The 27,761-nt window shown below is 36.8% G+C and overlaps 1 protein-coding gene across 1 annotated transcript in view; it reads left to right on the forward strand.

Annotated features, from left to right (window-relative positions):
* Positions 1–27,761, forward strand: part of ELL2 (elongation factor for RNA polymerase II 2) — a 69,962-nt gene that overhangs the window by 17,007 nt on the left and 25,194 nt on the right. The window contains exon 3 of the mRNA XM_032846118.1: positions 24,938–25,059. Coding sequence (XP_032702009.1) covers positions 24,938–25,059 — 122 coding nt within the window. The remainder of the gene's footprint in view (positions 1–24,937; positions 25,060–27,761) is intronic.

Consider the following 27,761-nt stretch of genomic DNA (forward strand, 5'->3'; position numbering starts at 1 on the left):
AGGTCGCTCATATTTTGTGAACTTTATGACCAAATGTAAATTTCGAATACCTTAATACACTTGAATTACCTTTCTGATTTATTTAAAAAATAATTCCAATGTACTTATTGAAGAATAGTTTTTCCCCAAATCATGAATAATTGCATTTTTTACCTTTTTTTGAAGTATAATATGTGTCACAGTATTAAGAGAATTTTTTTTACAATTAACCATAAGGAATTGCTAATTTCAGTCAAGTTATGATTATGTGATTGTTATTACTATTGATGAACTTTTTGCTGTCTGTAGACTTAATTTGATTGTACATACTAAGAAATGTGTAAATAGAAAATTGAGTTTTTCCAGTACGCAGAATAAATATTGTGTATCTTATTGCTGCATTTAAAAGTGTAATAAATGATAAACTCCCAATAAAATACACCTATGAATTCTGTGTTTAAAATAGATGATAAACTTTATAGGAGTAGTGTCAGAATTATTATTATTACTATTAATATTTAATATTAATAGAAAGTCTTAATCATTCCTTCCTCTAATATGCATTTCTGAATTTGTGTTTATATTTGGACTGTAGCACAGAGATTTGGAATATCTGTAAATGAATTTTAGAGCTCTAGGAATAAAGGCAAGCTGAGGGGAGATCATATTTCTGCTTATTATAAATCTACATTTGTGAATCTGTTTATTATGTCAAAAAAATGCAAAAATTCAATGTAAATCAGTACAGTCTTTCTAACTTTATAACTTGAAAACATTTCAAGAGTGGAGTTTAATTGTATATCATTCAATACCATCTCTAAGAGTACTTCTAAATAATGCTAACTTGAAGGAGATGTTAGTGTGTGGATGTCAGAGCTCTGCTTCTACATGATAGCTTTACAATGCAGTCTTTTTTCTTTCTTCCCTAGTAACTGAGTGTTTATGAATGGGATCCTAACTACAGCAAGCATCCTTCTTTTGTTTTATCACTTTTTACTTAGTCCTTAGCACCTCCTGGCACTATTTTCGAGGTATTAGTTTTGGTTATTTTCATCAGGCTTCTTAAGTTTTCTCACAAAATTTAATGGCATCGGTAATCTCTGAAAGGATGTTCCAGAGGCAAGCCTGAGTCTGTGAACCCTGGAGGGCCCCAGTGTTTTTCAGTAAAGGGTTATCTGAAATGAGAATTGAAGACCTGGCAGACCAGAGTAAGGTTTGAGCTTTTCCCTCACTAGCAGCTGTTAACCTTGCTTAGGACCTGCCTCTTCACTTAATTTTCTCTTTTCCCAGTTAGGACATAAAGGCTAGGGAAATGCAAGAGAAGAACATTTTCTTAGGAGGTACCAAGTTAGACTGAATAATGAGAAACCAACATGTGCAGGGTTCCAAACTCTTGATTCAGACACCCGCAGCTTTTAGCAGGCTTAAAAAGAATATGGTTTTCTCTGGCACACCTTTTGCCCCCAAAAGGCCCCAGGCACCATTGCAAAGCTGGTGGTTGATATTTGAGACCTTGGAAGTCCTTTTCTCAATTCTACCTACCTCCCGGAGGCTTTCCTGTGTCACGTGTCCAGGCTTCCTCAGTTTATCTTCGCAAGCTTCATTCTCCCTTCCTACTCCATTCCTTGCCTGGGTGTAGTTCACTGATAAAGATAACTTAGATGTAAATGACTGATAGGTTTAAATCTTAATGGGTGTTTGAATTTTAACAGATAACCTTTTTTAACCCAAAGGGATGGTTATTGTATTTAGAAGAGTGGGAGGAGGGGCAGGAGGCTATAGACTGGGAGCAATGGAATACTTGGCCCTACCTTCCTTACTTTGCTTGCCCTCTCCTCTACACCCCCCACCCAACTCCCACCCCCAACCCCCTTTTTATTATTCTAACTGGGAACAAAATATATGGACTCAGCATTGTTTCTGAGCCTGCAGCTGCATTCCATCCACCCTTCCCCCCTTCTCTTTGCAGAGCTCTCACCAGCCCTTTGGGACTTAGTAAAAACAAAGAGTCATTACAGGGGAGAGAGTGGGTTGGCACAGCCTACAGGGAATATGCAGAGCCACAAATTGTGAGGGTCTTCTGTACAGTGCTCTTCTGTTATTCTCGAGAGCCATGATAATTTAACCTTGCCTTGCTGATTGCTTTAAAAGCCCTGAAGAAGTATGCTTACAGTTTTCTGGGGTGGAAAATGTTCAAGACTTTTAAGAAGGCTTAAATTTAGATTTCCCACAAAAGTTAGTTTTTCTTAATAAGAAATTTTAATACACTGTTTCAGAAATTTTGTAAGTTTTTCTGGAAAGGATTTGGCAAATCTAAAAAATTTACAGTCTTTTTACATCAAATGTGATCAGAAATAGACAGTAACTATCATGATAGTCATATAGGCATATTTGAAACATAACTGGAGTACTGTTAAAAAATCATTTCAAAAGTGACCATTAAGAGACTGTTAAGGGTATTTCGTTTCCCTGATGCTAAGCACTATGTGGTTATTGCTGTTTCTTGTTACTAATTACAGGATTTTTCTTGCTTCAGTAATGTCTTTAGAAGGTCAGAGATTGGGTCTTGGCAGGTTAGCTTTTAAGCTTATTTACTTTTGTGCCTGAACATGTTCTCTTAGGTTGAAGTTTTCCTCTAAATAAATGCAGCCTGGAACATTAAACAAACTATAGCAGTATGCTGTTAACAAGTGAAATTGCTGAGAACCATTGACTGCCTAGATTTTTATCATTACAGTTGACCTGCAGCTTTTATAGCATAAAAAAGTATAAATTCTGTCTTTCACATTCCTGCTCACCCTTTTCCCTTAGTGGAAGACGGTGCTCAGTAAATTTGAGTGGTCATTGAAGGCATTTTCTGGAATCTGAAAGATAAGGAAATATCTTGGGAGCAGTTGAGTATGATTTCTAAACTCATGAATATTGGGAGCTGAATGAATCAGCCAAACTTGCCTTGTGGACTCTCAAGGGTCAATCAGTTATCCTCACAGTCCTAAACACATCTAGGATACTCATAACTGAAGGTTTATTGGGATTATAAATTTCTATAGATCATTCTAATTGACTGAAAAGATAGCTGGTGAGATTCATAGGGCCTACAATAATAAGGTGTTTTGAATTACAGTGTTCAGAGGTGTGTATTGTTATAATGCACCTGGTTTTCAGAAGCTGCCTCTTGATTGTCAGGTAAACTTTACACAAATCATTTGTATATTTACAGAAATATAGTTCTGTCTCTTATATTTTAACTGTATACTGAAAATGTAGCAGGTGAAAATTTTCCAAAAATATGTGTTCCAGTAAAATTTTTACAACTACACTCTATTTTTATGTTTGCTGAGGCTTCTAGTCTAAAGACACAATAGAGACAGAGCTGTAATTATAGTCTATGTCTTCACACTACCAGAGGAAAGTTCCCCTCAGTATACTGTACAGCTTGGAAGGGACAGGAACTGGAAGCAACTGAACTCATCATTTTCAAGTAATGGCAGTTGTTACTAGTGCAGTTATCTACTGACCTAGTTATTCTTTACAATAAATTATAAACAGGTGCCTAAGCAATGGTGTACTAATAGGTTTGTTGTTATATTTGTTTCTTATTTATTTCACAAACATTTTTGTAGTCCTTACTGGTGTCAAGTACTTTGCTAAGTGCTTAGTGTGTAGATACAGGGATGTGTAAGACATGGGTTCTGGCCTCAGGGAACTCAGAGTCTGACAAACACATAGAGACTAGTACTACAGGAAAAAATTAGTAATGTAGGACTTATCCAGAACTCACCACTCAGAATTTCTATGTAAATGGCACTGTCAGGAACAAGGCTTATGTGTATTTCTGATCGGTATGAATCAGCATTTTTCCCCCAAGATTTTATTTATTTATTTATCAGAGAGAGAGCAGTGTGCGCACAAGCAGGGGGAGCTGCAGGCAGAGGGAGAAGCAGGCTCCCCACTGAGCAGGAAGCCTGATATGTGTCCCGATCCCCAGGACCCTGAGATCATGACCTGTTTAACCAACTGAGCCACCCAGGCATCCCTGAATCAGCATTTTAAATAAAGATGTCAATGGATGCAAAATACATCCTGGTGATAGATATGTAAAATTCCTGAAGGCCTATTAAAATCTGTATATACATACACAAAAAGGTAAATCTGTGGTATTATTTAAATAAAAACTGAATTTCAACAGCAAATAATGGCCGCATCTGCTGGCCTTTTGTGGCCTTGCAGAGTGCACTTGCCTGCAGCCTCAGGACTCCTGTCCAGAGAATGAGTGTCCCAGGGCAGTGAGAAATAATGTTAACTTTGTCACAGTAAATGCGATTCCACCCAGACCTCAGTATTTATGAGAAAGTTGTTCCAGAATTTTCTAATTTAATTGCCTAGTTCAGACTTAGCAATCCCAGAGGCTTTAGAAAATAGAAGTTTGTTTGGCATATATAATTTAGAAATTATTTTTAAGAAGAGGACTGAAAATAGAAAATATTTTCTGTAAGTACCATGTAGTGTCTCCTGTAAAATAGTGAGTCACACATGCGTTTCCAGGAATGAACAAGGAATAACCAGCCAAACAAGTTTTAAATGTATGTCTTCCAAAAGATACTGTGACCTTCTGAAGATTTAGATACATCATTTAACTGCTAACTTTAAAGGCTTGAATAATGCTGTAAAACTCTTACAGTAGAGTCATTAACTAAAAAGAACAGAGGGTTGCATTTTTCTTGTAACCATTCAGAAATATTTTGTCAATGCTTGGTTTCCTTTGCAGGGTCGGAGAGAAGATTGGGTCTGAAATACTAAATTATACAGTATTTGAAATTAGTAGGCAATTTCAACCCACCTACAGATGCTTTCTGCAGACTACCCTTCTCTAACCTACTTGATACCTGGGAAGCAAAGATAACTATCCGTTTGAAACAGCAGCAGAGATAAAAATAAATCTCCAACACTGCCATTCCTTCGTAGATGATATGCCTGTACTCTGCTTTCCCCTGTTGTTTTTGGTTTGGCTAGCCCACTGATTTTGCCAATGGTTGTGTTTAGTCAGTCTGCTCAAAGGTTGCTGACTACTAATAGCTACCTTTAAACATTCAGCCCTGAATATAATTAATACTAGAAAGATTTTAGAATTATATCTTTTTGTAATGGCAGTTCTGTTTTAATTTTTTTAATATTGCAGTGGTTGACATGTATAGATAACATTTTAATATTTGCATTGAATCATAACTCTTTAACCATGTGTTGATTTACTAAGGTGTCAAACAATAATGGCCCAAGACAATAAATGGCCTAATTTGAAATACTTAACTTCAGTATATATCCAGGATATAGCTAACATATTATAATTTCATATATCCTATAATATATAACATATAATTTATATATATATAAAAGCTCATTTGACCAGGAGTATGGGCTGACATCGTAGAAACTCATTTTATCTCAAACAATAATTGAATCATAGTCTGAAGCTCCTGTAAATTGACCAATTGGTCTATTTTATCCTCATAGCCCTCTGCCCTCCTTTTCTTCTGGATCAGAACTAGCAGTGGTGTTTCTAAAGGAGAGCAATGAGCTAATAAATTCACCATCCATTGTTTCACACCTTGGCTAAGTAACAGGACAGGCACCAGGGGTCCAGGCCCCTCTTCTGCCTTGGAAGAGTGCAAAGGGCAGAGGGTGGGAGGATGACTTGGCCTTTCTGTTTGTGGTGCCTGCAGAAACTGTCTCAGAGTACTTGCTGAGCACACCTTCACACAAATTCAGTGTGGGCTACAAAGGACAAGCCTCCCAAAATATGATCACCAACAGGACCTGAGGCATTCTGCTCTGTTCTTTACCACACTGCAGTCACTTTAGAAGGCTGCAGTTGGAACTGTGATTGAAATCTGAAGCAGCCACAAATGCCATAAATTGTGTTCTTAGCAGTGAGTTAAGCCTACTGTCTACATTCAACAAGCATCATGAATACTCACTGTGTACCATGCACCGTGGTTGACACTGTATAGACAAAGGTAAATAGGACTTTGAAATGCCAGCTCTTGTTCCTAACAGTATCTGTTTGTCAATAAAATCTGCCACTGATGGCATTGCCTTTTTGTTTTTCACCAAAAACTGAAACTTGTGAAATTGAGTCACCAGTGTTACAGAAATTGTCACTTTAATAGCACTCGCTTATTTAAGCTTGAAAAATAGTATTTTACCATTCTTTAATGCCTTACCATGAGCATTACTTGAGTATCTTTTGACCTCTAACTATGTCAAGACACTGTTCTAGGCACATAAGATGAGCTTATGAAGACTTGTATTACAAAGAAAAGTCGAAATTTAAGCAGGAAAAATTTAGCAGAATATGTCAAAGCCCTAGATTTTTTCCGTTTAATGTTTAACGTCGTTGGAATTGGAGTGCCTCTCATTATAAGTGCATCTTGGTATTGTGTCGTAGTTGGTCAGCATTTTATGTTATGCAGTGGCACATAAAATCATAGTCTTAGCAATTGCTGGCATCGGAGAGTCCATGAAATACAGCAGTGCAGTGGGAGTGTTTAGACGGTCCGTGTGTTCTGATAAGATTTTATCTGAATAAAATCTTTGCAAAAGTTTTCTTTCCTGACCCCACCCTTGACTAGCTTGCTTGATAAACTCCATATGTTAGATAATCCGGGAGAACTTACAGGGAAGGTATATTTTTATAACCATTCTGGAATTGTGATCTAACTGGAAAGAACAAAAGTAGGAAATTATAATGTTCGCAAATTAGTTTTTAAGCTAAAACCTTTACTTATAAAAGTAACTTGTTTTGAAAACAAGTTTAGAAGAGTTTTGTGGATTTAAAGACTTCAAAAGTCCACAGACATGACTTGAGGCTAATGAATTTGCCCTTATCAGGCTAAGAAGTCTCAAATCTCTCTGCCTAGTCTTACAATTTATACCATATTTAGCATAAAGGAACAGTTATCTATTTGATTATTTTGTTGATAGATTCCAGTTACTTTTCAATGATTACAGCTAAAATTAATTGAATATTTATGACATGCCAAGAACTCCGTACTTTACACACATCATTCTCACTTAATCCTCACAGGAATGCTGTGAAGCAGATACTCCCATTTTGCTGATGTGTATACATGCCATACCTGTATACATACATGAAGTTAGTTTTTGAAGTTCACACAGTCAGTGAGAGTAAAAGCGCCTACAGTCCACTTTAATATCTGATTTCAGAGCCTGCTCTCATCACTACAGTGATCCCCACCTGCGTTCAGTAAGCATTTTACTTATTCTCACATTCATGTAAACATCTGTTCAGTACCTCTCCCACTAGCAAGAGGAAGAGCAACGGTTAGGAAGGTCTCAGGGAACTAATGCTGTTTGAACTGGGCTTTGACGGATTACCAGGAGTTGGCTGATCAAAAGAGGAAGAAAATGCTTTTAAGTCCAATAGTCCAGCATGAGCAAAGTGGTAAGCAGGTTTGTCAAACGTTCCCACTTTCTTAGTGAATTTGAATTTCACCTTGGAGAGCAATACTTCTTCTTTACAAAAATTTTCCCAGGAGGGGCGCCTGTGGTTCAGTGGGTTAAAGCCTCTGCCTCCGGCTCAGGTCATGATCCCAGGGTCCTGGAATCGAGCCCCGCATCGGGCTCTCTGCTCAGCAGAGTCTGCTTCCTCCTATCTCTCTGCCTGCCTCTCTGCCTACTTGTGATCTCTGTCAAATAAATAAATAAAATATTAAAAAACAAAAAACATAGTCTTTAAAAAAAAAAAAATTTTTTTCCCCAGGAGTCTATGATGAGGTCTGGGAAGCACAACTTTAATATTTTCCCCTAGCCTTTCTTACGATAGCTAGGTTTGCTATAATTAAGAACATTATAAGAATATCCAGATATATAGATATATAGGTGTGTATACATTCTGTTCTCAGGAGAAGGTTCACAACTTTCATTATTTTCTGGGTGGCAACTATTGCAGTAGGTGCTTTCAAACATATTTAGAAACAATTCATGGTAAGAAAAAACATTTCACATTATGACCCTCTACACTATAGGTATACACATTTATCCAGCTTAAAACAGAAATTTCACAGCACAATATTGTTTCTTCATCAGTAGAGTCTGATATATTCTATTTCATTTTAAAGAATCCTGGTCATAATCGACTAAATTAATGTCATGACCTTCCAGTGGATCATAGTCTATGGTTTTAAAAAGCACTGCAGGAAATTATCATCTATTTAAAAAATTTTACCCAGGGGTTCATGTGGTCAGATTTGCATTTTAACATCCAGTAGCTCCCCTAGCTTAGTCATTCCTTTTATATTGGAAGGAAGAAAAGAAAAGAGTCAAGGATGGCTCCGTATTTATGATGAGTATTTGGTTGGATGGTGGAGCTATTAAATCCGAAATAGATGAAAAACACACTGAGGCAGGAGGCATGGGATGTGTTTTGTTTGAGACATGCTGTACATGAGGGGGTTAGGTAATACTCCGTCTCTCATCTGTCAAGATGGAGCTATCTGGGAGTTTAGAGCAAAAGGATTTTCAAGAAACAACTCCAAAGGACATTTCATAGGATTTAATTATACATGGAAGTTTAGCAGTAAGAAGGGGAAAAAAAAGTGTATTTACTGATGGAATTCTGATATAAAGCTGTATTTAAGGAGTTATTTTTTTTTCAACTGCTAAAAATACTGGTTGACTTATGAATACTTAACTAATGAGTGTTAGTACTTTTAATTATTAACATTTAGGGAATTTAAAGCTCCTTTTGCCAAATTTTGTTCACACTAATTTAGAATAATGGCACTAAACTGTGCATACTGTTTCAGTGGAAGAATAATATAACAGTGGAAACTCAAGTGGACAGAAGACTGCACATGGCATCACACTGTTTTTATAAAGTTGAATAATAAGCAGAACTAATACATTGTAGGTATACACACATGCAATAAAATTATTGAAAACAAGAAATGATCATCAAAAAAGTTAGAGTAGTTGTTATGTTTGGTAGAAAAAGGCAGGCATAAGGGATTGGAGTGGAGCACATGGTTAGATCATTGCTAATGTTCTATTTCTTAAGTTGGACAGTGAGTTCATAGGTGTTCATTAAATCATCCAGCTGTATTTATTTTGTAGAAATAAATATCACATAAAGATTGTTCTCATTACCATTAACTTCAAATATGGTCTGTCATTTTATCTTCAGGGATTAAATGACAAAAGCCAGAACATATTTCACAGATGTCAAAAGGCATTTGATAAAAATTCATATAAAATCTGAATAAAAACTTAAGGAAATAAGTAAGTAGGGAATAGAAGATTTCTTTCTTAGCATGATAAAAAAAAGTCTCTATGAAACTAATAGCCAGTTACATACTTAATGATAAGACAATAGAAATATCTTATTAATGTTAGCAATAAAGTACACATGCCCACTGTCCTCTCTGTAGTTTAGCATTGTTCTGAGAATGCTCAGTAATGGATAAGAAAATGAAATAAAAGCTATGGATAATAGATGTTTGCCAGTATCTGCAGATAATCCAAGTACACAAGTGAAAAACTATAGGATTTCTTTCAGTAAGGTAGTCAACTTCAGAAAGAACTTGTAAAATCACTGGCTTAATATTGGGTGGCTGGTGTGACAAGACATTTCTCAAAATGAAAGAAAGAGCAGGACTTTTTTTTTTTTTTTTTAGATTTATTGGAGTGCAAGCTGGTGGGAGAGAGGGAGAGAAAGAATCTCAAGCAGACTACCCCCCCGACCCCGCACCACCGCAAGTGCGGAGGCCCACAGAGGATTTGAACTCCCAGTTGACCCTGAGATCATGACCTGAGCCAAAATCAAGAGTTGGACATTTAACAGACTAAGCCACCCAGTTGCCCCCCAAAAACATGATATTTTTTAATTGATGGGAGTATGATCCCAGTAGAAAGCAAAAATTGATAATGTAGAAGAGAGGGAAAGATTTGCTGTAGCAATGTCCCTGAGTAGGTTGGAGAAATGGTATCTGATAAGAGACTGGCTTTAGATAGGAGCAAAGAAAGTTCATCTGTGGTAGCTGGTAAGAAGACATGTATATGAGTGCGGATTTTGAAATTATTGTTGTTAGACCACTTCTTTGGCTATATCTTTGATCTAAAGTCAAAACACATAGGCCAAAGTCTTAAATGTTAGAGCTTGGCAATGTGTTGGCATATGGAACATGCCCAATAAATGATTAAGTATAATTTTTTAAAAATAACTGGCCTCCTTAAGCGCTAGCAATTAGTGTTTCAGTGTAAAAATGATCTCATTTATGGTAGCAACAAAAAATTACCAAAATGAAATACCAAAAATTAAGTATAGGTCATGTTATTCTAGATATGTCTAAAGAGCTATATTACTTTCCTGGTGGGTATAAGAGAATATGTAAGTGGTATATGGCAAAACTGTCCATTTAGGTAAGAAACTTTTAAAACTGTCATTTCATCTCCCTAATTAATCAGTAGGTAAAGGACATATATATACCATTATACTAATTTTAGAAAATATATAGAAACACAAATATAAACCTACGAAGTAAATATGAAACGCTCTAGACCAAAATGTCATTGCTGATAATCTATATGAGATATTTTTTTACATATATATTTGTTGGTCTCCATTCCTGATTGCTCTGTACACGTAAATGTTTTGAGATGCCAAGTTTAAATATGTAAAGAATCTAAGAGAAAGGCTAAATATTAAAGGTTGAAAAAAAATAGGTGGACAGTGAAAATAGAGAAGGCAGGTCTTAAGAAGTTATCTAGAGCTGGACACGAGCTAAATATCTTGCTAGTCAAAGACTTGATAGAGCTGCTTTGTCATCTATCAATGGAGAAAGAAAGTTTTCTCCCCATCTGTGATCTTTCTCCCCATTGGAAGGAAGGTACAAGCAGAGTTACTGGTGTTAACAAGGATATGAGAGGAAAGGGCACTTTTCTTTTTGAGTAAACAGTTGACATTTTGGAGCAGTAGTATTGTGATGTGCCGTAGGAATGGGTCTACTCTAAAAAGGACAAATTATGGCAATGAAAGTTGTAGTCAGCTGAATTTAAAAAGTTAAAATCCTTAGGGATTTATAGGTAATGAAATTCAGAATGCACAAAACTGATTAAGGATAACTAAGTTGGGCCCACAGTAGGAGGGTTGGTACTTAATTAGCCATAGAAAAGGGACAATCTTAAAATGCTTAGTGTTTAATAATAATTCAGTAAGTTATATTGGGGATATTTTAGACTGAGAATGTAAGGCATAGACATATTCACGAATGTGGTAATACTCTACAAATCAATACCAAGAAATTATTTGATTAATCTGAATGCTTTTTAGTTTTCTCTTAATCTAATTGTGCTAGTAATTCATGAAAGTCTTCACAGACTAGAAATAAGGGGTGGCATTTGATGTGTTTCCACATATATTTAAAAGTTTTATATTTGGCTGTAAAGAAAAACTTTGTTCTAGGGATGCTTGGTATTTTGTTTTGTTTTTTTAAGGTAGTGTTTCTGTTCCTTCTTAGAGAACCTGAAGCATAAGATAATTATGAATCCAGGATTAACTTTGGGTAGTCTTATGTTTCACAGTTTTTGATTCTGTAAAAAACCAAACCAAACCAACAAACAAACCAAAAAACTTCTAATTTTTAAAAAAAATATTTAAGGTGATTGAGTCATGAAAGGCCAATGTCATAGTGATAATTTAAAATCTAATTATTTTTTAAAGCTGTCTGTTGTTTTTGATTGAAAAACTAATGAATGTACATTATAGAATTGTATGTAAAATACATACGAGGACAAAGATGAATAAATGTCTTAACAATGAAAACCAGCTAGTGTTGTTGGATTTCTCCTAAGTCTTTTTTTTCCATATTCACAAATAACAATTTTTTAAAAAATTTTTAAATTTTCATATTCACAAATACATGTGAAATTTCACATTCACAAATACATTTTTAAATACATTTTTTTAATTTAAATAAGCATATTTATTGCTTTTTTATATTCTGCTTTTTTCTTTAGTAATCCTCCTATTACTTACATAGTTTCTGTGTAACAGGTAACAGTAAATCTTGTGTGTAAATCTTTATTTAATTTCTAATGATTTCTTCAGGCTTGATTCCTAGATGTGGAATTACTAGGTCAAAGTATGAATGTTTTTAAATTTTTTGATGATTGTTGCTGCTCCCCCATGCTCTCCTCCACCCTCAGAAGGCCTCTGCTGTTTATTTCCACAGCTGTTTGAAAGTACCCGTGTTTTTCCCTGGCCAATACTGAATACACGTTTTTCTTAATTTCAAAAAAAAAAAAAAATCATTTGCTAATGTTTAAAAACTGTTTGACATTGTGATTTGCTTGATAATATCTGGCATAGGTAAAATGCATTTAAGACATTGTTGAAGTACTGTCATGTTTACTGTCTCCACTGATATTACTAGGAGTGGTTTGAGTTTTTCATTTAATTATGTATTTTTCCCAATATAGTGGGCAGAAGTTTTTATTTTAGTAATTCAAGGACCTTCTTTGAAGTAACTTCTCTATTCCTCTAACTTTTTAAAATAATTACTCTTATTTCTCTTTTTATATATTTTACTATTTTGCCATTTCTCTTTACCACTGCTGATGGTTGTAGTAATTTAGTGCTTTTGAGTTTCCTCTCTCGTCTTTGGATGCCAGTCTTTCTTAAAAGAATATTTTGCAAGATTTTACAAGATTTTCATGAAATCTGCTTATATGAATTATCTTTTTTTTAGGGGGCAGTGCAGTAAATTATTGGCAAGGGGATAAAAATATTTTGCTACTTGATGTAGTTTCAGTGTTCTAGAGGAACTTATAGTGTGTGGTTCTGCCTCTTAGCAGAATTACATAACTAGCTAGAAGATAATTAAGCAACAGTTTTGTGCTATAAATTACCCAGATAATGTCATTAATTGTCCATTGTCCATGGCAAAGGGTAAGTCTTTGCCCTTTCTTTGCCAAGTTATATTCCTTTATTTGAAGTCAGGTTTGATGGCTTTGCCAATAGTTCGAACATACTGTCCTTAAAAATGAATCTTTTTAGTCCTGTATTTCTTAAAATTATAAATCAATTTATCTAAGAGACTTGACAGGTCCTCTTATTTACATTAGACTGCTAAGTCTCTAAGAAATCAGAGCTGCAGTTTCTAATTTAACTCTTGATGCACTGTATATATCAGTAGTATATCAATAGCTTTACATGTTAAATAATTTTACTCCCTTTAGAGTCCCGAAGAAAATTAGCACATGAATTTGACTTAGGCAGATTGAACAGAACTAAATTTTATGAAATGGACCCCATATCAGAAATGTATTTTCAGGGTAGGTGTTTAGGAAGAGATCCATAAAAATTAAAATACTGTATAGGCTTTATTCCTTTTTAGGGCTTCCTATAGATTTGACACTAAAAATCCCTACAAACTTTAAAATACTGTTTGAATTTATGAAGATTATAAGCTTTCAAGTAACAAAATCCTTGTGTTCATGAGACCTCTTAATTCTGTTTGTTTCTTTGTTGTGCTGTAGCTAGTATCTAGGGCTCTGAAGGCAGCATATTTTTAACATAGAGGGCACTAGGGAAGCAGTGTTTGCTCCCCTTCTAGGGTAGCAGCAGGCATCTGTAATTTTTCAGCCTTCCATGGATACTTGTAGCTGATTTGTTCTTGTACCTAATTTCTCTGTACTTTGAGTTTGAAACATTTAGAAATACTGCTAGTCTTCTTGGCTGTTTGTTTTCCCAGATAGTTTCTCTCATTTATATTTAAGCTAATGCTAAAATTTGACCTTGAAGGTTTCTAGTCTCTTACTTTTGTAAATACCGAAGATTCAAAATAGGTATTGTCGGCTTTTTTTTTTTTTTCTCCGTATTATCAGCTTTTGATGATCCACAGGACACTTATTATATGTCTCTGCCGTTTGAAAATTACTTCAAAAATCAAACACGTCATTACATATGTGTTTGCATCAAACAAGCTAAAATCAGAGTGGGAGCTCCCCCAATAGTGTCTTTACATCACCAGAGTGAACATTTTGGGGCACATACTATGGGCCGTACATTTATTTCTTTAAATTTAACAGCAGTCCTTTTAGGTGAATATCATTATCCTCATTTTGCTGATGAGGAAACTAGGGATTAATAAGGTTAAGTTATTTGCACAAGGTAACACAGATGGTAGAGTCCAGAACCAAGTCGGAAACTGGGCAGCATGCTCCAGAACTTGTTATGTAGCACACTAGATATGCTGTTTGCACTGTTCCCTTTTGCTCTGTGTGTAAAAGAGTTCCACTTTTCTCTTCTCAAAAACTTGAGGAAATCTACCTTACAACTGGAAATACAAAGGGATCCAATAAAACATTTTCAAAAGCAAAGAGAACAAAGAAGCAGAACACCATTTTTTATCTTTCGTATCCTCCAAATATTTGGCACTAATTCTCTTCACAAAATGGCACATAAGAGTTTATATTTTGTACACTCTATTGTAATGTCATTAAAGATGTGACTAAAATGTAATAAGATTATAATCCCCAACTGTTCTATATCTTGTTGCTGTTTCTCTTTCCTTGGCATAAAGCCTTGGTTTGTGTGTCTTGGGTCCCCAGAGCCTGGGGATTCTGTGATGTCACCACAGTGGCTGCTTCAGCAGTCCCAGTCCTTCATCATTCCTTTCCTCAACCAGAGCAATGCTGACTCTGCCTGTAATACCTGGTGGGTTTCCCCATAAGATTATTCTGAAAAAGATTTAGCTTTAAAAAAAATGATTATTCTTGGCGTTAAAAAAGAGAGAATTAAGAGTTGAAGATACTTCCAAATCTACATGAAAATAGTCCTCAGACTTTGATATTGTTTATGTTTTTGAACTTAATGAGCTTTCACGGTAACATTGATTGGTTTGGGATAAAACCATGTGTTCCGTGAAATTCAGGGCGTTGGCCACTATTACCAATTTACATTGATGTTGAGGATTCACCTCTGCTAAGTACCAGTCCCCTCTAGACTTATACAACTATTGCTGATGGCCACGCATGAATTCTGTTCTCACATTTTGGCAGCGGTTCCTCCTGACATTTGCAAAAAGTGCTTTTTCCTTAAGACTCCAGGAGAGCAAAAAGGAGAGAAGATTGGCGATGAATTTGGAAAGTAACATTTATATTTGGGGGTTTTTTTTGTTTTTGTTGTTGTTGTTGTTGTTGTTTTTCTTGTAGAATTCAGGTTTGGGCTTTGTTTCTGAGAAAAAAATCTTTTTTTTTTTTTTTTTTTTTTTTTTTTTTTTATAACAAAATTCTGCTTTCTACTTGACCAAGACAATGACTAAACTTAGAATTAGTGCGGTCTCCCTAAGTTCTTTAAAATGCAAAATGGGGGCACCTGGGTGGCTCAGTGGGTTAAGCCGCTGCCTTCGACTCAGGTCATGATCTCAGGGTCCTGGGATTGAGTCCCGCATGCATCGGGCTCTCTGCTCAGCGGGAAGCCTGCTTCTCCCTCTCTCTGCCTGCCTCTCTGCCTACTTGTAATCTCTCTCTCTCAGTCAAATAAATAAATAAAATCTTTAAAAAAATAAAATGCAGAATGGTCTTAAAGACAGTCATATTTTCAAATGGAATTTGGTAAGGACAGAGTATTCTGTGAGTATTTTAATAAAGATAGAGAAGATAGAGAATAAAGATAGAGAATATCTTTTAATAAAGATAAAGAAGATACTTTTTAAAAAGAAAAATGAATAATGTAAATTTAAGTTTCAGATCCAGGCAGCCACTTGGCCTGGGTTTCAGGGCTAAACATAGTACAAGAGAGGCCAGAAATCTTCTCATCCTTGTACCACACAGCATGCAGCTGTGTGGGACTTTTTTGTTTTCCATCTTTCATTTTGTTACTTATTTTTGCGTGCTCCGGGGAGCTCTGGTTTTCCACAGGCTGTAGTGACCTATTTCAGATACATCTCTAATTTTTTAGTCTCCCTGGCATAAGGCTTCATCTAAATGAACGTGATCCAGTACCAAGTGAGAAGGATCCAACAGAGATTTGTTAGGTATCTGTTGTGTTCCAGATACATATGGAAGTAAGACCGTGGTCCTTGCCCCTAACTAACTAGTGAGGCAGAAGATACATAAGCAAGTACTTTAGCACGCAGTATAGTAAAGGCAGCACTAAAGGTGAGCCCAGGGGGTTGTGGAGACCCAGAAAAGGAGCTTGAAACTCACCACACTGGAGAAGGAAAGACTCCCTGAGAGAACTGCTCCTGAGCTGAGTCTTAAATGAGGGGTAAGTTAGCACAAGCCAAGGCAAGGAGTGGGGACATCAAATACAAGGTGGAAAGTGAGGGCCAGGTCTGTTGGGAAGGAATCTCATATGTCCTATTAAGGAGCTTAGACTGGGTGGTAGATGATTGGTAGGAGAGAATCATGAAGAAATAAATGATGCTTGGAAATGACATGGTCAGACTGGCATTTTATGAAACTAGCTTTGGCAGCCAAATCGTTAAAAGAAGGAGCTCAAGAACGGAGGAAAGTAGGGGCTGAAAGACAAGTTGTCCAAGCAAAAGGTGATATTGAGCCAAAGCAGAGGACAGAGATGAGCACATATATTTGAGAGATCATTTAAGAAGTGAAAGCAGTGTGCCTTGTGATTATCTGGATATTGAGGGAGGTGGGGTGGTGTGAGAGAGAGGAGTCAAGGTTGACTCCCTAGGCTGCCAATAACCTCAGTAACTAGATAAATGGTGGTTTATTAACTGGGAAATAAACACTGTGGGAGGGTGGGCAAATTTAGGGATAAGATTAGAATTCTTTTCTACATAAGCACTGATTCTATGGAATATATTTAAATATTAGAAGGGACTGGTTAATAAGAGGAAAATGAAAAGCAGTTTCATGATAAGGTTCTGGAACTCAGTGGGAGATTTTAGTTTTTGCTGCCAAAGAAGGACTTTTGGATTAGCCCAGCCATGAAGTTTGAAAAAACTTAGATTCTCTCATTTTTCTTCTAAAAGCTTCTTTGACATTTCTCAATTTTTTAGTCATTTTTAAATCTAAATTTTCTATTCTGTTATGCTGCATAGTCTGTATACCTTTTCCTTCATACAGTATCTCTAGTACCTGCTGTTTGCATCTTTCCCCTGCCAATAACTATCATCCCCCCTTTCTTCTTGGAAATAATCAGCTACCACCCAACTATACCCAGCCACCTGGTCTGTTCTAAATTTTTAACTGTGAAGCTACAAAATGAGTCATAACAAAACTCAGTTTGAAGCCTCTTTTTAGTTGGTGAAACCAGCACTGGTCAGTTGTCTTTTAGTGCACCTAAATAATATGAATTGGGTTATTATTAAGGTACTCATCATATATCAAAGATACCATATATGTGTATATGAATATATGTGTACATGTATATATGTATATGTGACACACATATACACAGACACATGCACACTCATACTTTTCTTCCAGGGAAAAACACCTTGGTGTCATCCTTGATTTCTCTCTTTTTTTCATTCCTCACACTCAGTATATCTAGGAATCCTGCTGTATCTATCTGCAAAATATATCCTGAATCCCTCCACTTCTTCCTATCTCCTGATCCAACCCACCATTGTCTCGTTCCTGGATTTCTATACATACGTGCTGTAATGGCAGGGATCTTTGTAGCTTTTGTTCATTACTGTGTCACAGAAATGTAGACATAGTAGGCACTCAATTAATATGTTGTTGCTTACTTATATCCAATTAAAATTAGTTTTGAAATGTTCCTGTCAATGATATTTTCCCCAAGGTGGCCATAAATTTAAAAGGATATATTAGAGATGAGAATGCAATTCTCAGGAAAGATTTTTCTAATAAGACTGTATGCCACAGGGGCTCAGGTGGTTCAGTTGGTTAAGCGTCTGCCTTTAGCTCAGGTCATGATTCCAGGGTTCTGGGATGAGTCTCACATCAGGCTCCCTGCTGAGCTGGGAGCCTGTTGCTCCCTCTTCGTCTTCCCCTCCCCCTGCTTGTTCTCTTTCTCTCTCCCTGTTTCTCAGATAAGTAAATAAAATCTTAAGAAAAAAGGGGGGGGAAAAAAAGACTATCCCCCAGAAGTAATAGAACCAAGGAAGCTCAATATTGTCCTACTCTACCCTTTCATCAAGAACTTTTAAAGAAATTCTAATAATGGATCTAAAGTAGCTATATGAAGAAAAATAAGGAAAGCTATTCTACTTTATTTTTTTCTATAACATCTTGACAGAGAGCAAGAATGAAGGAAATAAATGGATTTATTTTGTCCTGAATTATTCATATTAATTGTTACATGACCTGAATTTTTTGGATAACTGCCAAATATTTCTCTTTGTGCTAGATAAATTGAGCATTTTGCACTACTCTCCTCAGTACAGTATCTATCATGTAAGTATTTCAGATGTTATCTAGTATGCATGGGATCTTCTCCAACCCCTGCTATTCTATGTCAGTAGGAATATTTAGCTGTTACTGATTTCCTTAATACGTTTTTATTGCCAGTGAACGATAGCCTCCCCTCCCTACTCCCCCATATCCACCCGGATGTTGGTTTTCACATCTGGGTTGATCTGACAGGCTTTTTTTCCTTTCCCTAACCCATAATGTTAGGCCTAAAGTCATAACTGCCTCTCTGGTTTGAAAAATGGGACTTGTGGGTTTCAGGTTGAGGTTTCTGTTTTCTGTTCTGATTCTAGATTATTCATTCTGCGCCTTAACTCTGGAACAGTACATGCAAATACATTTCTGTAGCTAAACTGAATTTTCAAGATTTTTAGGAAATCATAGAATCATTAAAATTCTTTTAGAAACGGTTTAAGAACAACAGAGAATCCTAATGTTTTGAATGTTGGTAGCAATTTTTTTTTTTAATCTTAGCTAAGGTATATAGATTATATATGGGGAAATAATAGAAATATTAGTAATATAGTATTAAAAGACCAGCTAGTCCCCTAAGATACTAGAGAAATGGAGGAGGTAGGTTCTGAGGTTTTATAAAATGGGAAACTATTATTCAATATGAAAGGGCCTACAAAGCAAAGATAGTTATTATTTTAACCTGGCATTTCCCAAATTTATTTCAGGATAGAACCTTTTCACGGAAGGAAAATTTTCAGCATACTTTGGAAATACTGGTGGAAAAAAAAGTAGATACTTTAATTCTAGTCCTGGCTCAGGCATTAGTCAACATTTTCATTCATTCAACAAACATGTATGGAGTATTTCATGGCACCCACTATTTGAAATATTGGTAATATATTCAGGGAACAAACTAGAGAGAAGCCTCTGTCCTTCCAAGGATTATACTCTGATCAGAGGAGAAAGACAGTAAACATAATCTGTAAGTAGTATAGTTACTAAGTGTTTTAGACAAACATGGAGCAGGGTCAGGGGGTCAGGAGTACAGGGGTTGCAATTTTAAATAGTCATAATCTTGAGCAATCAAGTGTCTCTGTTTTCCTAATCTATAAAATGAAGAAATTCAACTAATTTGATCTGAAAGGGCCTGCCAGAACTATGGGTTTGCTTTAATCACCCAAGAGGTGTATCCAACTGTGTTAACTGCTGGGCCATGAGCATCTTACTGAGCATTTATAATCACCAAGGTTGGAAAAGTTTAAATCATTTGTTAATACCACAAAAGAACAAAGCATTCATTAGTTTTAAATAAATGCAAAAAAAACACAAAAAACAAAAACAAAAAACCCACGATGGTCCTGTTTTTAATCTAGCGTGTACCTTAATCCAATATTGAGTACAGAGTACTCAAAGGTTAAGAAACCTCTGCTGTAAAGTACCAGTGGCTTTTAAGCAGATGTTAGCATATCTGTATGAAAATTTGCAGCAGTATGCACATTGTGTTACTGCTCTACGTCTTTGTGTACATTTTGATGTTGAAATGACCTTCTAGACAGTATTCCATTGCTGTATGCCTGAGCTTGTATCTCAGAATAATTAGAAGTTTTGACTTAAACATCTTGGTATACCGTGTTTATGTTAATTATAAATGTCTGGAAGTTTTCTGAAACTTTGTAGCTTTTTATCAGAGACAGACTGGAATTTGGAAGGTGGGCTATGGATTGTGGTCCCAAGCCTTTGATTTTTAGCCCCCCATTTTTGGAATGAAAGTTAAAATCTACTTTTCCGATTGCCCAGAATATGGTGGCATATTTTTATATTATTTGTCTTAAATAAGAAACTGTTTGGAATCATAGTCTTTGATAATTTTTTTAAGTAATATTCTTTAGGCATTTAGCTAAAAATTTCAAGTAGACCATGTGTCCCTAAATATAATGGCATTCCACTGACCTGCAGGAAAAGCCTACAATACTAGAATTAAAATTGAGAAGTTCCTGTCACACAAACGGATGCTCTTCCAAGATTGTTTCTAAATCAGACCTCAGTATTTCTTTTCCTCATTCCCCAGAAGCTGACGCTAGGGCTCCCAGTAATAGTCATTTCACATTCATCCCCCACCCCTTCATATTTCCTAAATTTAAAGGCCAGTTCATAAGAAAATGCTCTGTAACCATTCTGAAATAAAGAACTAACTACTGGTTCACTATCTAGACAAGCTGTTCAGTAGGCTCCTATATATCAGAGAGAGGAGTGTCAAGTATCCCCAAGTTCCCCTGAAAGTCTAGTCTCTGAAATGGCTCTAGATTTGGCAGGGTCTTGAGTCCCACTGTAGCTGTGGCCTTTAACAGTCCCAGAGGCTCTGGTCCACTAGGAGGTACCCCATAGTTAGGTCTGAAGTTCCCACTTACCCACCCCCACCTGCCCTAATTGTCATTACACAACCTGCTCTTTTCATTAAGTCTCTTGCTTTACTGCCCATGGGGGCCGAACTGTTAGGCAGATTTACCAGCTGTGAACATAAGAGCTCCTTCCTACATCCTTTTCATTCTTTAGAGCATAGTTATTGATACAAATAAAATTTGTACCTAATTTATACTACCTGCAGGAGATGAGACATACTAAATCTATAGACAGCATAATTTAAGCTTTTGAGATATTAAAGATGTAAAAGTTGCTTGGCAGCACCTTGCTCTGAGATCTTTTACAGGAAAAGCCCGAGATTAAGCCAGGCTGTACCATCTGCATTGGTGCTGCTCTGAAAACCACTGAGGAAAGGTGACACAGAAACCCAGAACTCTGTTTTGTCATCATTCCTTAACCTCCAACCCCACTGCAGCTCCATAGCTGGAAGAAATACTATGATATACATCAAGATTCACCTTTGGGTCCCAAATTATCTCCCTTCTTACCTTTCATTATGTTTTTGTTTTGGTTATTTGGTTATTTGTTGACCTCATGACGTTTGGAAGTTGCAGAAAATCATTTGCAGTAGGTACTTAAATGTTCATTCTCTCTCTGACTCTCTTTAAATATGGTGCGGTGCACTTATTTGCCTTCGATATTTTTATGATCAGAAGTTTTAAACATGGAATAGTGTTGCAAATAAGTTAAAACCATTCCTTCCATTTGATACTAATTGGGACTTTTTTTTTTAAGATACTATTTTTCCTTCTATTTCATTAATATTCAGAAATCACTGAAGTCGGAATTCTCTGACTATTCTAAGAGATTGACCTACGTCTATTTCTTTTCTTTTCTTTTTTTAAGATTTTATTTGTTTATTTGACAGAAATCACAAGTAGGCAGAGAGAGGCCGGGGGTGGCGGGTGGGGAGCAAGCTCCCTGCTGAGCAGAGAGCCCCACGACCTGGGGCTTGATCCCAGGACCCTGGGGTCATGACCTGAGCTGAATGAAGGCAGAGGCTTCAACCCACTGAGCCACCCAGGCGCCCCAACCCACGTCTATTTCTAATCCATAGTTTCTTGGCCCCACTGACATTTTAGAATGTCATGGTAGTCCTTCGTTGTGGGGGCTGTCCTGCACACTAGAGGGTGTTGGACAGTATCTCTCCCCTCCAGGAGGTGCCAGAAGCACCCACCCAGATCAAACGTCCCTGGAGGCAAAACTCCCCCTTGTTGAGAGCAGCTATTCTGATCTATGTGTAACACATGCTTCCAAACACTTCCGTGGGGATATGGCATGGGTTGTGTGTGCTTTTCTTTTTAACTTTCTTTTTAATCTGATTCTTTCCTATTTGGTTTGTGATATTTTTTAAATGACTGTAGGATTGGTTGGTTGGTTTGTTTTCTATTCCAAGACACTTTTAAAGAGAATATGAAAACCTTCTGTGTCCACCATCAGGCCAGACCCTATTACTTTGAGGAGTGTGCACAGTAATGCATACCAGATATTTTTGTATTTTGAACTTTCCAGATTTACACAAGACACTGTGTGTGTTTAAAATTTTTTGAAATGTATAGGAAGATAATTTTTCACCTTAAAAAGTATAAGCATTACTTCAGAAGAATCACAGTTTAGAGGATGAGAAAGGAAAAAAATCTACATTTAATTATTATAAAGGTTTGATAAGAGCTTCCCTGAAGTGCTCTGTTTAGTATATGTCTGAGCTTGAGAATTCCTATAATTAAAAGTTTTTAGTGAAAGAATACCGAACATTTACAGAATTTGAGTAAAAAGTCTAGTCACTCTTAAAAATAAAGATAGAAAAAACTCTACGATTCCACTTTTTAAAAATGCGATTTAGAATCTCCCGAAAGGGACAGTCTTCCTTATTTTGCTGGGTGAAGTACTTCTGCATTTCCCAGACCTGAGCTGCACAGGAACGAGGACTTCAGACCTCAAGTGAAACCAGAGCCCAGCCTGCAGATGAGCCTGTCACCACTGTGAAAATCTCCCCGCCCAGGCTCCACAGATCTGTGTGAGGGTTAAGGGGGAAGGAAAATGGAAGTTAAGTGAGTTAGAGCAGGAGAGGATTCCATTCAGGTGTTCACACTGTCTTTACCTGTCCACCTTCTCTCCTAAGTCTTCAAGGAGGCTTTAACTACAGGGCACATTCCTTCTCTAGCAGCAGAACCTTGCTATTCTTTAAAATATGAAAGCAGACAAATGTCAGTGAGTGCTGTTACACTCAGTGCCTGAGGATGGACTTTTTGTTCCCTTGTATCTCACACAGCATTCCTTCGGCTCTTGCTCTCCCATACCTATACAGAATTAAGAAGTAAAACACAGCATTCTGTTTCACCAGTGTATGTGTGCCAACTAGGCATTCACTTTGCACACCCAGTAATACAGCCTGATGAGTCCTCCCAGAGTAAATTAAGACTTGCTCTCAAAGTTCCAGCACTTTAGAACTAGGGCGAAATTTGAGAAATCAAAGTAACTATAGGGAACAAAAAAGGTATAATTCATAAAGTAGATAATAAGTGTAGAAACTTATCACCCTAGCAATTTGAAACTAATTTAAAAGAAGGAGTCAGAGATAGTTTAAATTCACAGACGACAGAGGCTCTATGGAGTATAGTAATATAATACTCAACATCTTTGGTAAAATTTGGCCTCTCAAGCTTTACATGCGTTTTCTGAATCTCCTCTGAAAAGATGTTTTTCTTTGATTTATTTCTACCCCATATAAGTAAGATGTTTTTCTTTGACTTATTCCTACCTCATTCATTCCTTCAACATTTATTACATGTCTGCTGTGCACTAGACATTGCAAATTATCTCCCTTCTTGCCTTTCTTTACTTTTTTGTTTTGGTTTTTGTGGGGTGGCAGGGAGTTGTAGAATTGGTAGCTTGGTAGTTTCAAACAAAATTCTCTTCCTTAGGTCAGAAGCTTGGTGTGTTTCAGTGAGCAAGTCAGAGTTGCTTGCAGGGTGTCCTTCCTCACCAAGCAGAAGTGACACATGTTTATGATTACTAGCACATTCATGAATATCTGTCTGTCTGGCAACCAGTTAGTTCTGAATCTTCACCTTACCATAATGGAAAGGGCAGATTTGGTGGGGAAAGAATGAGAACTGGGAAACATTACCCCACCCTACCCCCCACTTCCTACTCATCTCCTGAATTGCTAAGACTGTGTATTTGGGGGCTGGAAAGCAGGAAGTCATATTTTATATTCTCGCCAGTGAATCCTTTTCATAATTATCACCTAAAACCATGGTAGCCCCTGCAAGCCCAAAGGGAGAAAGGTCTTAGGAGCTGCAAAGGGTGGAACCATTGAAAGACAGTGAGAAGTTTTCAGTTCATTTGTTCACAGATGTTTAGTGAGATCCTACTATGTACCAGGAAAATGGGCCTAATACAGGGGCTCTGTGATCTAGAGCAACCCCATCCTTTCACTTTTGATATAGAAAAACTAGACCTTGAGTAAGAGCATAAAAAACATTTGCCTTTTCCACAGTGTTGTAATGGGCTCAGCCTTAGAGTCCACAGAATCCTCTCTCCAGGTTGTTGACCCTATTCTGTAAATATGAGGGTAGAGAATCTTAAGGCATGGAGAAATACCCCTCCGCATTTTGCTATGAATGTAACTATGGCATTCACCTTATGTTGCTAGTCATCTCCAAAACTGTACTCAGAGAAGCAAAAATGAAAATGAAATGTATATATAGTAAGAGGATGAAGTTTAGGATATAGTCTCTGTCTCAGAGATCATTGAAATATCTAGAAGCTATTCAGTGGTGGGGTTGGGGAGGGCAACATGCCAGCCAGAGACAGAACCTTGTGTAGCTCTAAAGAGGAAAAGCTTTTTACTTTTTAGAAAATTCACTAATGACTCTTTTGTGTGAACTATAATCATTTGCTAGTTTGAAATGAAGAGGTTTCCTCTTTAAACTATTGATCAGAAGTGATTATTGACACTTAAGGGTAGAAAATGGAAATGAGTGATTTGATTTCAAGGCATACATGCTTGATTCCTTCAATGATTTGGTAATTTAAATGCTCAAGAGAGGTTGCCTATAAAATGAGTGTCACTTGAAAAACAGTTAAGTCAGTCATCAGATCATTGTTTGTCAAATATATAATTTGAGATGTTTCTCTTTTTCCCTACCTTTAGCTTGTCAAAATTCCTAAAAATGATCCCCCCAATGAAGCGCATACCTTTAACTTCTATTTGTCAAATGTGGGTAAAGACAACCCTCAGGGCAGCTTTGACTGCATCCAGCAAACATTCTCCAGGTAAGTATGTTTCAAGATAATGCTGAAAGGAGAATAATTTTTCTTTGAGGTTTTTTTTTTTTTTCACTTAAACAATAAAATGTATAGTAGTCATTCCATAAATGTTTATGAATTAAATTATAGAGCTCTTTTATTAAGAAATATTGAGTACCTACTATGTGCTAACAGTTATATTTGTCACTGTGGGATATAATCATAAAAATTTTAAGGTTCTTGCCCTTAAGAACTTTTAAGGTACAGATTTTTTTATCTATAAAAAATGGTTTTTTTTAATTAAAGACAAGTTTAAGAATTTTTTAAAAGTTTTTATTCACTGTGTTTAAATAAGAGTGCCTTATTATATACTCAACGTTCACACTCCAGAGTAAAGGAGTTAAAAAAAGTACGTGTATCTTGTATATCCCTTTCTTTCTTCCCTGTGCAAGCCTTGTTTTAAGATAGATTTTCAGAAATTTTTATGCTGCAGCATAATGGAAACTAGAAATTAACCCCAGTAGCGCAGTAACTTCTAATTTTAAAGGGGAAAAAAATACAACAAAAAAAGGAGGGAGGAAGACAAGACTATACAGCCACATCCCAGGGTACCATGGAACACTTATCTACTTAGGTCCTCTATAAACAATAAGCTACTTGTTTGACTTGTCTTTGCTGTGGTTGTTTCTGATTAAAGAATGGGCCCCTTGAGTAGGGGGAGTTTGTTCTGCCCCTGGATAAAGACAAGGCCTTAGAACCCCCAACATCCTGAGAACATTGAAATGGGCCCAAAGTGTCCCAGGCCATGATGCATCCCTATCTCTCATCTGTGCAGTACTTGAAACTGTGTAAGCGCTTGCTGTATGTGGGAGAAAGGGAAGGAAAGCTGTGTTGCAAGGGAGCATGGGAGGCAGAGATACAAAATAAGACACTTCACTGAAGGAGTTCTGAATTTCTACTCACATTTAGGGTGACTAAATAACTTTCTGTTCTGTCTCAATATGCCATTTTCCTGAGTAAATGTTAATTTTGCTTTTTAAAAGTCACACACGCCTAAACTTGCGTTTCTTGGTATAAACGGTGTATGTTGTAGGTCATATAGACTTTTCTGTACTACCCACTGTGATAGCTACTGGCCACATATGGCTGTTTACATTTCAGTTGATAAAAGTGAACTAGAATTAAAAATTCCATTCTTCATTCACATTTACCACATATTACAGCCCCGGTAGCCACATGGCTAGCGGCTATCACAGTGGACAGCACAGACGCAGACGTTTTCAGCATTGTAGAAAGAGATGTGGGACTGCGCTGCAGGAGACTCCAAAAGCATCAAGTATGAGGGTCTGTGGTGACTGTGCTGTTCAGCCCCTTCGTTGCACAGACGACGTATTCATAGTTACCCAGCTGGTGAGTTGGTGATGGTGCTGAGTGAAACCTGGGCCCCCCTAAGTCCCAGACCAGTATTCTTTACGTACCACAGAGCACACCGATTTCAGATTGTGGTGCTTTCACTTCGAATGCTTGCCTTTAGAGAATTATTTTATTATAGTGAAAGCAGTTAGACCTCAACTTGTACTATGTCCCATTAGGAATTTTATTGAGAAACAGTCCTGTCTTCAAAACCAGTGATGGCACCAGAGGTAATGGGTTTCTCCCTGAGATCATAAACACCCTGCGTGTTTATTCCTACCTTGCTCGTTTGGAAAAGGATTTAAAGTCACTTACAAAATGCTACATGATGCAGCAAGAGAAATGAAAGTTATTGTGAGAAAACTGGGGGCAAATACATTAGTACGAGCCAAGTGTGTTTTATAAAAAAGTATGATCCAATTATAAATGTATGATTTAAGGTGCTTTATAAAATGGCCTTGCATGGGTATAAATTGAAATCGCCACTATGAAAACAAAAGCCCTGAAACTCTCAGTTCTCAACCTGGCAAGCAAGTTTTGTTTGTTTGTTTTTAATAATTTCATTGCACCTTTTCTATTCAGTTGAATTTTTATTTTTCCCTTGGTTCTTGTCTCTACTGTAGTTTAGCTTCTCCCTGAAGGTCACTTTTATCATATCTAAAATGGAGGAAATCCCAAGGTTAAAATTACCTTTCAAAAATTCCTTAAATCTGTCCATTCACAGGCCTCTTGGAAATACATGGCTCAGGGCAGACAGCCCCGTAGAGTAATGCACAGTCTACTGTAGGAAACTGAGCTAGGCTAGAGAAAGGCTCTAGGAATGCTTACATGTCAAATGTCAAATGCTTATATGTCAGAGTATTTAAGGTACTCTTAAGGTACTTTTATGGTAACTCAATTGAAAAGGGATGAGTAGACAATTCCAGGGAGTCCGTTCTTGCCTACAGGGTTTTAGCTTTATTTTGTTTAGTGGAAAGATGTCTTCTTGACTTTGAATGGTATAAGCTGTAACTTCATTGTGGTTGGCAAAGGTTTAGCTTATTCTCACTATTTAAATTACTTAATAAGTAATTTCTGGGGGAGATGCTGAAATTCAAATTTCCTCCCACCAAAACTTCAAACTGTAGTCTCTTCTTAACCACTTTTCCTCCTCCTCCATCCCACTTCCCCTAATGGGTTAAGCATTCCTCCCTCCTTCCCTTCACTAGTCTTGCAGCATTCGTACAGGTACACCTAGTAGCCTTGGTATTATCTTTAACTTGTCTCTGTTTCCACCAGTGGCTAATCACTTATCAAACCCTGTCAATTCTACCTCC

This window comes from Lontra canadensis, unplaced genomic scaffold, assembly GCF_010015895.1.
Source record: "Lontra canadensis isolate GAN:19392208 unplaced genomic scaffold, GSC_riverotter_1.0 scaffold4, whole genome shotgun sequence".
Classification (NCBI taxonomy): domain Eukaryota; kingdom Metazoa; phylum Chordata; class Mammalia; order Carnivora; family Mustelidae; genus Lontra; species Lontra canadensis.